Source organism: Euprymna scolopes, chromosome 28, assembly GCF_053919585.1.
Source record: "Euprymna scolopes isolate OS-2025 chromosome 28, ASM5391958v1, whole genome shotgun sequence".
In the NCBI taxonomy this organism is placed as follows: Eukaryota; Metazoa; Mollusca; class Cephalopoda; order Sepiida; family Sepiolidae; genus Euprymna; species Euprymna scolopes.
In genome coordinates, this window is record NC_136509.1 from 32,688,785 (window position 1) to 32,701,203 (window position 12,419).

Consider the following 12,419-nt stretch of genomic DNA (forward strand, 5'->3'; position numbering starts at 1 on the left):
AGTGATTCAAGTTCTTCTAAATTTCTTGGTTTGGTTGAGTAGACTTTCTTTGTTCTTTCAGCCAAGCTCAGAGAAAAAGTTGCAGGATATTAAGTCAGAACTTCTGGTCAGCTATTTGTGCGAACCGTGATGACCTAATCATCTTTCAGGGAATTGGCCATTCAGCCATTCACAAACAACAACTGCAAAGTGTGGAAAATGCCTACTATGTTGAGAGATGAAATTTAGTCAACTATTAGTGATTAGGACAATATTAGAGATTTGATTTTTATGCAAGACTAGCAGGGGGTACCCGCCGATGCCCGGGTATTTTGAGGTAAATCAAAACTCCAGGGGGAGTGGTTTAAATAATAAAAACAAAATGTTTTGGTAGGTGAGTATGAGGATCGAACTCGTACCCTTGAGTTGGAAATTAATGTGTGAAAAAAAAAAAAAAAAAAAACGTGCGACGTTAGCCACTGGGCTACCGCCGATATACAACGTAGACTGGTTTGAATTTATTTATTTAACTATAAAAACAGGCGTGCGCAATAAAAGTTAACTCTGCTGCTTCCATTTGACCTAATTAAGAAGGTCAAATAGAAGTCACGCAGCGTTTGCGGTTGTTTACCCAAATTTGTTTTTTCCCCCAACAGATGTTGGGGAGGGGAAAGCAGCTCCCAATTGTCCAGATTGAATAGCAACTGTCTGATATCCAATATTGATCAAAGCTGATTGCTTCTGGCCGAGAACATACCGTTAGCTTTGAATTAGTTTCGCTTTTTATACGAAAAAGCCGAATCAACACGTGAGAAGCCAAAATAGCAATAATTTTGTAAAAGTCGATGTAAATAAATCTATACGCTACGCGCTTTCCTAAATCCTAGATATTATTATATAGGACCTATATAAACAGTTTTAAGCGATCGTAACGACCTCTGGAGCGTGTGCGAAAGAAGCCTTTGCGAGACATACACGAAATGGTCGCACACATTTTGCCTTTTATATAGACAGAAGAAGATGGAGCTCCTCCAAAGCGACAAATACATTGAAGTTATGACTAGGGCTATTACAAGAGCATATTCTTTTCATTGTTTTAACTCTCGAGTATACATCCAACACAGTTAGACACAGTTAATCAATCGAGAACCACATCACTCTATCTAAGAACATGTAAGATATTAACTTATATATACTCGGGAGTCAAAATAATGAAAAGAATATTCTCTTGTCATAGCCCTAGTTATGACTACGATTCGGTAAGAGTTCCGTGTGAAATCAATTGATGCGATTCCTGGTCGACTTGAAAAACTGGTGGCGAATGTAGGCAGCCATATTGAAATTTTAAATAAAAGTCCATGTATCATACTTTCTTTTCATATTTAATAATTGTATAAATTATATTTCTGAAATAAATTGTATGTATTTTAAAATAGGGAGTTACTTTTCCATCACCCAGTATATCAATGATGTATTTTAAAATAGGGAGTTACTTTTATATAACCCAGTATATGAATGATATATTTTAAAATAGGGAGTTACTTTTCAATCATCTCAATCAATACTTTTTTATTTTTTTCAGAAATAAATTGTATGTATTTTAAAATAGGGAGTTACTTTTCAATCACCCAGTATATGAATGATGTATTTTAAAATAGGGAGTTAGTTTTCAATCACCCAGTATATCAATGATGTATTTTAAAATAGGGAGTTACTTTTCAATCACCCAGTATATCAATGATGTATTTTAAAATAGGGAGTTACTTTTCAATCACCCAGTATATGAATGATATATTTTAACATAGGGAGTTATTTTCAATCACCCAGTATATAAATGATGTATTTTAAAATAGGGAGTTACTTTTCAATCACCCAGTATATCAATGATGTATTTTAAAATAGGGAGTTACTTTTCAATCACCCAGTATATGAATGATATATTTTAAAATAGGTAGTTACTTTTCAATCACCCAGTATATGAATGATATATTTTAAAATAGGGAGTTACTTTTCAATCACCTCAATCAATACTTTTTTATTTTTTTCAGAAATAAATTGTATGTATTTTAAAATAGGGAGTTACTTTTCAATCACCCAGTATATCAATGATGTATTTTAAAATAGGGAGTTACTTTTCAATCACCCAGTATATGAATGATGTATTTTTAAATAGGGAGTTAGTTTTCAATCACCCAGTATATGAATGATGTATTTTAAAATAGGGAGTTACTTTTCAATCACCCAGAATATCAATGATGTATTTTAAAATAGGGAGTTACTTTTCAATCACCCAGTATATGAATGATGTATTTTAAAATAGGGAGTTAGTTTTCAATCACCCATTATATGAATGATGTATTTTAAAATAGGGAGTTACTTTTCACTCACCCAGTATATGAATGATGTATTTTAAAATAGGGAGTTACTTTTCAATCACCCAGTATATGAATGATGTATTTTAAAATAGGGAGTTACTTTTCAATCACCCAGTATATGAATGATGTATTTTAAAATAAGGAGTTACTTTTCAATCACCCAGTATATGAATGATATATTTTAAAATAGGGAGTTACTTTTCAATCACCCAGTATATCAATAATGCATTTTAAAATAGGGAGTTACTTTTCAATCACCCAGTATATCAATGATGTATTTTAAAATAAGGAGTTACTTTTCAATCACCCAGTATATGAATGATGTATTTTAAAATAGGGAGTTACTTTTCAATCACCCAGTATATCAATGATGTATTTTAAAATAGGGAGTTACTTTCCAATCACCCAGTATATGAATGATGTATTTTAAAATAGGGAGTTACTTTTCAATCACCCAGTATATGAATGATGTATTTTAAAATAGGGAGTTACTTTTCAATCACCCAGTATATCAATGATGTATTTTAAAATAAGGAGTTACTTTTCAGTCACCCAATATATGAATGATATATTTTTAAATAGGGAGTTACTTTTCAATCACCCAGTATACGAATGATATATTTTAAAATAGGGAGTTACTTTTCAATCACCCAGTATATCAATGATGTATTTTAAAATAGGGAGTTACTTTTCAATCACCCAGTATATGAATGATGTATTTTAAAATAGGGAGTTACTTTTCAATCACCCTGTATATGAATGATGTATTTTAAAATAGGGAGTTACTTTTCAATCACCCAGTATATGAATGATGTATTTTAAAATCGGGAGTTACTTTTAAATCACCCAGTATATGAATGATGCATTTTAAAATAGGGAGTTACTTTTCAATCACCCAGTATATGAATGATGTATTTTAAAATAAGGAGTTACTTTTCAATCACCCAGTATATGAATGATGTATTTTAAAATAGGGAGTTACTTTTCAATCACCCAGTATATGAATGATGTATTTCAAAATCGGGAGTTACTTTTCAATCACCCAGTATATGAATGATGTATTTTAAAATAGGGAGTTACTTTTCAATCACCCAGTATATGAATGATGTATTTTAAAATCGGGAGTTACTTTTCAATCACCCAGTATATGAATGATGTATTTTAAAATAGGGAGTTACTTTTCAATCACCCAGTATATTAATGATGTATTTTAAAATAAGGAGTTACTTTTCAATCACCCAGTATATGAATGATATTTTAAAATAGGGAGTTAGTTTTCAATCACCCAGTATATGAATGATGTATTTTAAAATAGGGAGTTACTTTTCAATCACCCAGTATATGAATGATATATTTTAAAATAGGGAGTTACTTTTAAATCACCTCAATCAATACTTTTTTTTTTTTCAGAAATAAATTGTATGTATTTTAAAATAGGGAGTTAGTTTTCAATCACCCAGTATATGAATGATGTATTTTAAAATAGGGAGTTACTTTTCAATCACCCAGTATATGAATGATGCATTTTAAAATAGGGAGTTACTTTTCAATCACCCAGTATATGAATGATGTATTTTAAAATAGGGAGTTACTTTTCAATCACCCAGTATATGAATGATGCATTTAAAAATAGGGAGTTACTTTTCAATCACCCAGTATATGAATGATTTATTTTAAAATAGGGAATTACTTTTCAATCACCCAGTATATGAATGATGTATTTTTAAATAGGGAGTTAGTTTTCAATCACCCAGTATATGAATGATGTATTTTAAAATAAGGAGTTACTTTTCAATCACCCAGTATATGAATGATGTATTTTAAAATAGGGAGTTACTTTTCAATCACCCAGTATATGAATGATGTATTTTTAAATAGGGAGTTAGTTTTCAATCACCCAGTATATCAATGATGTATTTTAAAATAAGGAGTTACTTTTCAATCACCCAGTATATGAATGATGTATTTTAAAATAGGGAGTTACTTTTCAATCACCCAGTATATGAATGATGTATTTTAAAATAAGGAGTTACTTTTCAATCACCCAGTATATGAATGATGTATTTTAAAATAAGGAGTTACTTTTCAATCAACCAGTGTATGAATGATGTATTTTAAAATAGGGAGTTACTTTTCAATCACCCAGTATATGAATGATGTATTTTAAAATAGGGAGTTACTTTTCAATCACCCAGTATATGAATGATATATTTTAAAATAGGGAGTTACTTTTCAATCACCCAGTATATGAATGATATATTTTAAAATAGGGAGTTACTTTTCAATCACCCAGTATATCAATGATGTATTTTAAAATAGGGTGTTACTTTTCAATCACCCATGTCTGCCTAATCTTTTGTCCCAACAGACTTTGCCTTGCACATCTGCCCTGAGTTGGTCTTCCAATGCAAGTTGTTAATTTAAACATGGATTTTTTTAAATTACTCAAAGGATCCATTAAATCTGACAGTTAAATGGCATTCTGCATTTTCATATTCAAGACTTCATTCTTTAGGGGTCAACTGGGCCAGGTTTCGTCATGTGGATTGTTTTTTTAAATATTTTTTAGCTATTTTACTAACTAGTAGGGGGCGCCCGAACTTGCCCCGTTGTAAAATATGCTTAAATATATTTTAAATTATGCAGATTTAGCATTTATTATTACAGAGGCAATTCTCTATTGAATATTATATATATATATATATATATATATATATATATATATATATATATATATATATATATATATATAACTACTTCATTTACTCACATAAAATTCTATATAACTACTTCATTTACTCACATAAAATTAATATACGAAAGTATTAATTTATGCGTGAACTTATTTTCAAAAGTGCTCAATACGTAGGTAGAGCTAGTTAGTAAGTTATAAAATATATATGGCGATGAATCTACACTGAATATTCCGCGTTTCATCCACTCCAAGACTCTTCAGGTGCATAAGCCTGAAGAGTCCTGGAGTGGATGAAACGTGGAATATTCAGTGTAGATTAATCGCCATATATATTTTGCAATATATATGGTGATTATTTTGCAATATATATGGCGATTAATCTACACTGAATATTCCGCGTTTCATCCACTCTAGGAATCTTCAGGCTTATGCACCTAAGTTATAAAATATATATGGCGATTAATCTACACTGAATATTACGCGTTTCATCCACTCTAGGACTCTTCAGGCTTATGCACCTGAAGAGTCCTAGAGTGGATGAAACGCGGAATATTCAGCGGAGATTAATCGCTATATATATTTTATAACTTACTATATACATATATATATTTTTTTTTTTTTTACACAGTGATCACCACTTATCAAGGCCCGGAAGCCACTCAGGGATAAGGGTTATTGCAAGTACATTACGTTAGTGTGGAGATTTGATGAAGTGTTTACTTAAGGGGGCGGTTCATTAGGAATTTGTTAATGTTGGACTGTAAGACATCCAAGTTGTAGTTGAGTTATTGACAGATAAATAAGAAAGATTTAAAATTAACCCATTTCAAGTTATGAATGAATTTGCACAAGCGCAAAAGTAATAGAAGTATGTCGGCAAGTAGAAATTGTCATTTTGTATTTCAACTTGCTGACATATTTCTGTATGCGTTATTCATCCATCCAAGCAAAAACTTTACTCATTATAAACCATCCTTGGTGTATGATTACTATTTCCTGTTAATTTCAGTCTTATGTAACTTAAGAGTTTATCGGTTCAATATTTTCACACAGACACACACATATATACATCTACCTTTTTTTTATTATATAGACTTGGAAAGAAAGTGTCGGCTTATTCCTCGGCAATCAATTTTACTAAGGAGAGTTGTCTGTGTGTATGTGTGTGCAGATAGAGAAGAATGGGCTGGACGGACGAGAAAGTGGATGTTGGGAGAAGTAAGAGACAGATTAATAGAAGTTTTAATAGAAATATGTTCAACATTTTCTCTGGGAAATGTTGGGTAGCCTTGCTAGCATTATATAAGCATCAACGCTTGTATTTATTATCAAAAACTTGGTGACCCCTTTGATTCATTCCAAGTAAGACCAGTAAGATAGATACTGACGCAGCAACCCAGCAGAAAAGAAAAAAAAAATGGCGATGCCCAACAAGCTTCTGATCATTAACCTCTGCAGATGCATCTTGGAAATGGATTCTTTCTTATCTTTATTGTTATCGATTTCAAGTGATCGCAGTTGTGTTGTCCGGATCCCGATTCCCGGTGAGACTGCGTTTATCTTGTTGCCAGTTGGAAGAGAAGAATCTGTAATGGATTTCTCGCGTTAATAGCATTTATAGCAATCCTCTTGGTAACAAAAAAGTCACTTATGTTCTTGAAAGTTCACAGCTTGACAACGAAATCTGTTTGCTCAGATCTTCTGCGTTGCAAGAATGCGAAATGGGAACGATTTCAACACGTGTCTTTACATGTGAGAGTTTTACGCAAAGGAGAGAACTCGGGATTGTTTACTTTTTTGGTGTTTGTAGGTAGACGTACACAGGTGAACTATGGCAGTTCAAAATTAATCAACCGGAAACTCTTTGATATACTTACGTATCAGGTAAAAAAAATCTCTCTCTCTCTCTCTCTCTCTCTCTCTCTCTCTCTCTTTCCTGTTGATTAATTTAATATATATATATATATATATATATATAGTCATTCACATACAGTACTGTTCCGCTGTTTCACACCTCATCAGTGTGGCTAGACAAGCAACTATCTCAAGCTATGATTGAAGCCCGATCGCCCAAACGACAGTTGGAGCTTCTAGCTGTTGTGCTATACAGCTGCTGCTATGCGGGCAGTGAATTAAACATGCTAGATGATGAAGCAGAAAATGAATGCTTTGAATCGATCTGTGACGTCCACCATTTGAAAAGGGGAATTTTTCCCGAAATATATTATGAATATTGTCACAAACATAACAAGTAAGACATTTGTATTTAATACAACTGAATAAATATATGTATATATAGACATACATGTGTGTACTTATTGATTTGTAAATCGCCACTTGTTTTCGTCTTCTCCCATCAATGCCGAATATATCTCATTCCTCGCATTGTGATAGCCTTCTAAATCTCTACTATATATATATATATATATATATATATATATATATATATATATATATATATATATATATATATATATATACACTGGTTAGTTGCATCTCAATGATTAAGGGAAAGAATTTACGATCATACTTTTTCAGCTGATTTAACACGAGTCAGATGTGCTGAATCCAAAAATTACATTGATTTTGCTCAATCAGGTCAACGTTTTGAACTAAGGCTACATGTCGTTTTTTTTTTTTTTGCTTGTTTGTGGTTTTTGTTCACATGTATGCATATGTGAAGCATTTTAGAAGAAGTTGGTCGAGGTAAAATGCCATATCGAATAACTGTTTTGATTGGAAATGATTATTTTAATGACAAGAAGTATTCAGGTCCGATAATTATTGATGGTTATGTCGAAAAGGGATCAGTTTGAAGTTATAAAACCTCGAAATTTTCCAAAAATTCGTGCTCAGCAACATGAAAAAGGTCTGGCCTGTGCAGGATAAATTAACGCCTTGCAAAGAAAAGAATGTCATCAACAATCGTCTGATGGACAGAGACATGATATTCTTTGCACTGCTGCGCATCAAGTTTGGCCTATCCAATCAGTTCATCAAGGCTCTGGACAAGGATGATGACTGCTTAAATTACTTGTGTCAGGCCTTTACAGGATTGACCATAAAGAAGTTGAAAGCGGGTATCTTTGACAATCCTCAAATCTAACAACTCATCAGAGATCAAGAGTCTGAAAACTCAATGAACAAAGTGGAACTGGAAGCGTGGAAGGCGTTTATTCTGGTATTGAAGAACTTCCTTGGCAACAATAAGGCCAGAAACTATGCAGAACAATAACATGCTGACTACTTTCAGAAACCTAGGCTGCAAATGTAAGCGTTAAGATGCACTACCTATTTTCGCATATAGACTGGTTTCCTGACAACCTGGGTTCTATGAGTTACTAGTTAGTTGATTTTGTCACAAGATCTGATTTTTTTTTTCAAATCAACTTAGCACAAAAATCTGATCCGATAAAAGAGAAACGGATGCCATTTCCTGATCCAGCAGTGCAAAACTATTCTAAATCAGTTGTAGAAATCCAGGCAACATTAAAAACGTAAAAAATTGTCGTCCAGTGGTATCAATAATATTTCACAGTATTTTTTTTTTTAGAGAAAAATGTTTTAATTTATAAATATTTTCGGAATCTTGTAAATCAAATGCCTTCTTTAAAGAAGCCTATCAAATTTATGTAAAGTTTCGAATGAAAAATAATTTTTTAATTAAGTAAAGTTTCAAATGAAAAATATTTTTAAATTTTGGAAAGTTTAAAATAAAAAAAATATTTTTAAATTATGTAAAGTTTCAAATGAAAAAATATTGTTAAATTATGTAAAGTTTCAAATAAAAAATATTTTTTTAAATTATGCAAAGTTTCAAATGAAAAAAATATTTTTAAATTATGTAAAGTTTCAAATAAAAAATTAATTTTAAAATTATACAAAGTCCAATATTAAAAATATAGATTTACATCGTGTTTTTTTATGTTGTTTGGATCTATAGATCTAAGTTTTACTGATAGTTTAAAAAACAATAAATATTTATCATTAATACCAGTAATGGAAAATTAAGTTTAAAAAAATATTTTAAAAAAAATGCTTAAAACATCGTTTTAGAAATTGGAAATTAGGTGAAAATTTTTCTAGTTTCAATACCGACTAAGATACGCCCCCCCCCCCCCGCAAAAAAAAAAAAACTGAACAGAATAGGTCTTATTTTTCCGATTCCAGATTCTGATTCCAATTAATCATGTTAACACTAGTAAAAAGTCTAAAAAAATTTTTTATCAATTCACGTATGCCTAGTTTTATAGATTTTGTACAGTTTCGGTTATTTGTGATGTGCATAAACATATTATACACATGTGTTTGTTGTTGTTGTTGTTGTTGTTGTTGTTGAGAACGCAGGTTTTTGATCGTGCGTGAATGCACAAAATCGGACGATTTTATAAGAGGTTTAATAATATATCTTGAAGCATTCAAAAACACAGTGAATAATCTTTGGACTTTAACAAGATAGCTTGATTGAGATTGTCGGACTGACTTCCTCATCTTGGTTGTTATCGTCACAACATTTCGGCCGTTTTGCCCTCTGGCCTTCATCAGGTGTTTTGTATCAAACTGGGGAACCGTTTGTTAGGAGTCTCGAACCCAACCCTTTATTATTATTACGGGGGTACCGTGTTCGGACTCCAGCTAGGCTCTGGGACATAGTTGCTGATTCTCTGTTTTAAATGTTACGAAGGCAGTGAAAAGTAACATTCAAAACAGAGAATCAGCAACTATGTCCCAGAGCCTAGCGGGAGTCCGAACACGGTACCCCTGTAATAATAATAATGGGTTGGGTCCGAGACTCCTAACAAACGGTTCCCTAGTTCGATACAAAACACCTGATGAAGGCCGGAGGGCAAAACGGCCAAAACATTGTAACGATAACAACCAAGATGAGGAAGTCAGTCCGACAATCTCAATCAACGAAAACACCTCATCTCAAAAATACAGACAATAACTAGACAGATAGCTTGTCTCGTTACACCTATCTTTTTTTGTATGTGATCGTTTCCATTTCCACTTAGGCTCCTCAAGAACAACCATGTTTTGTAGTTCCATTGGCTTCTGCTTTCAGGTCATCTCTAACACAGATATGCAGTTTGTCTTACTACAACTAGTTACATAGTGTGTGATCACTCCTGCCTCACTGTAGTTCTTTGGGGAGCGACCATGTTTTACATCTGTCTGCTTGAGTTATCAGGCAAAAAGAGAAGAATCTCCCTTCTTCCGAAAGTCATGTAATTTCACTAACTTCCATTAGCTTTACTTTAACCCCCACCTCCAAAAAAAAAAAAGCAATAAGCATAAAGTTCTGAATGTTTAAGATGAGGTCCATCCATAGCCCTTGAGCCCCTGGAGGGGCTTAGGCCATCTACAACTTTGTAGATGCTTTTCGTAGCGAGGAGTTCTTTTTACAGGGTGAGGGTGCTGGTCCCACGCCCAACGTTCCCAGAAGGTACATACAGCACCTAGCCTTCCCAAATGGGCATCCATTTGGTACTGACCAGGCTCAACGTTGCTTAACTTTGGTGATCTGGCGAGAACCGGTGTGTCAACATGATTGTGTCATACATTTGAGATGAGGTATGAATGTTTATATTATTTAGATTAATAAGACAATTGTTCTCATCTTGAGTGTTATCTGCACAACGTTTCGGTAACCTTCAACCTTCATCAGGTGTTAGAGTCGCCATGTTTTGGCAGGAAAAAAGGGGGGGTAGCTCTGCACTCTAAGATTTTCTTGAGAGTTTTTTTTTTGACTTTGTATCAATGAGTCACCATTTATAAAGGCTAAAAAGCTACTCAAGCATAAGGGTTAATGAGATGGATTGATTTTTGATGAAATTTATGTTAAGATTTAGGCATAGGTAGAGAGTAAGGGGAACTGTTGATAGTGGCTGTAGCTAGACGAGTGCTTGTTGCGAAAATTTTGCAGGAGAGTGGATAAAAGCTCAGGTGAACGTTTGATATGAAAAGTTTGTATATTTTTTTTTTGATAAACGTCTTTTCATTTTTATTTTATTTTTTTTTTTTCAGGCCCTACTTGAATATGCGTCCATGGTGGTCAGTCCATCTGCATCGTCAACGTCTTCCCGAGCCACAGGAAATGCAGTTACGTACACTTAGTAAACGGAATGACAGCTTTGAATAGCAAAGGAAAAAAACTATCATCTCTCTTTCTAAACAAAATCTTTTTTAAGAAAATATACACACAAGAAAAAGAACTAAAAAAAAAAAAAAAAAACACTGGTTCAAACAATTTAAAAACAATCGCCATTTTTCTTTTTTTTATAAATACGTCTTTATTTTCTGAATAGAAGAAGAAGGAGAAAAAAAGTGAAGCTGATTAAATCTTGCTCTTTATTTTATGCAGGATTAAAAAAAAAAAGGATTGAAATTAAAAAAAATTTTTAAGATTTAAAAAAAAGATCATAATTCAGCTGGATTTTCATTATTTATAAGCATCAAAATCTTCTTTTTAGCAAACCACACACAAAGAACGCGGAAACATATCAACTTATGTATATGCCCTTGCTTCAGCAATATCAATGGCGTACAGAGGTCTAGCGATTCCCTGGTGATGCTCAGGGCCAACTCCCAAAGACTCAAGAATAAATCCTAGTTCTAAAAAATATTATGAGAAAGGGAAATATTGTGAATATAATTGGTTCGCCCCGATTGCCCCCCCCCCCGCCCCAAAAAAATACACACACAGACTGACGGAATGACCAGGGAAATCGCCTCATTAATCCAGCAAAATCAGTGGAGCGCAGAGATCGGGTGATGTCATGAATGTTGATGCCCGGGACTAACTCTTAAAGTATATGCACCAAAGACTCAAGTATAAATCCTAGTACTGAGAAATATTATAAGAAAGGTGGATATGACGAATATGATTGGCTGCCCCCCTCCCTGCAAACATACGGACCAATTTGGATGCCCGGGGCAATCAACGTAATGACTTCTCATCCACTGCATACTATTGAGCAAATTTGACTAAAAAAAAAAAAATGGTAATAAAAAATAAATAAATAAAAATATTTTTTATTTTTTATAATTTGGAGCAAAAAAAAAAAAAAAAAAAGGATTTTTGGATCAGTAAAAGAAATAGAACCGGGGCAAAAAGTTTAGGAATATGCTTCATTCTGGAAGAAAAAGAAAAGACAAAAAATAATTAATAACTTGAATTTTTTTTCTTTTGATGATAGTAATAATAATAATAATAATAAGAAGAAGAAGAAGAAGAAGAAGAAGAAGAAGAAGAAGAAGAAGAAGAAGAAAAAGAAAAAGAAGAAGAAGAGGGAAAACAGAAAAATTCATTCCATCTTTGCATTTATAATATCTTGCTTTCAATCCTGTTTTATTTTCATTCTTTTATT

The 12,419-nt window shown here is 32.7% G+C and overlaps 1 protein-coding gene across 1 annotated transcript in view; it reads left to right on the plus strand.

Moving 5' to 3' along the window:
- Nucleotides 1-12,078, plus strand: part of LOC145249556 (uncharacterized) — a 279,663-nt gene extending 267,585 nt beyond the window's left edge. Inside the window, exon 12 of the mRNA XM_080111231.1 lies at nt 11,077-12,078. Within this exon, the coding sequence (XP_079967357.1) occupies nt 11,077-11,166 (90 nt within the window). The 3' untranslated portion in view covers nt 11,167-12,078. The remainder of the gene's footprint in view (nt 1-11,076) is intronic.
- Nucleotides 12,079-12,419: the final 341 nt, after the last annotated feature.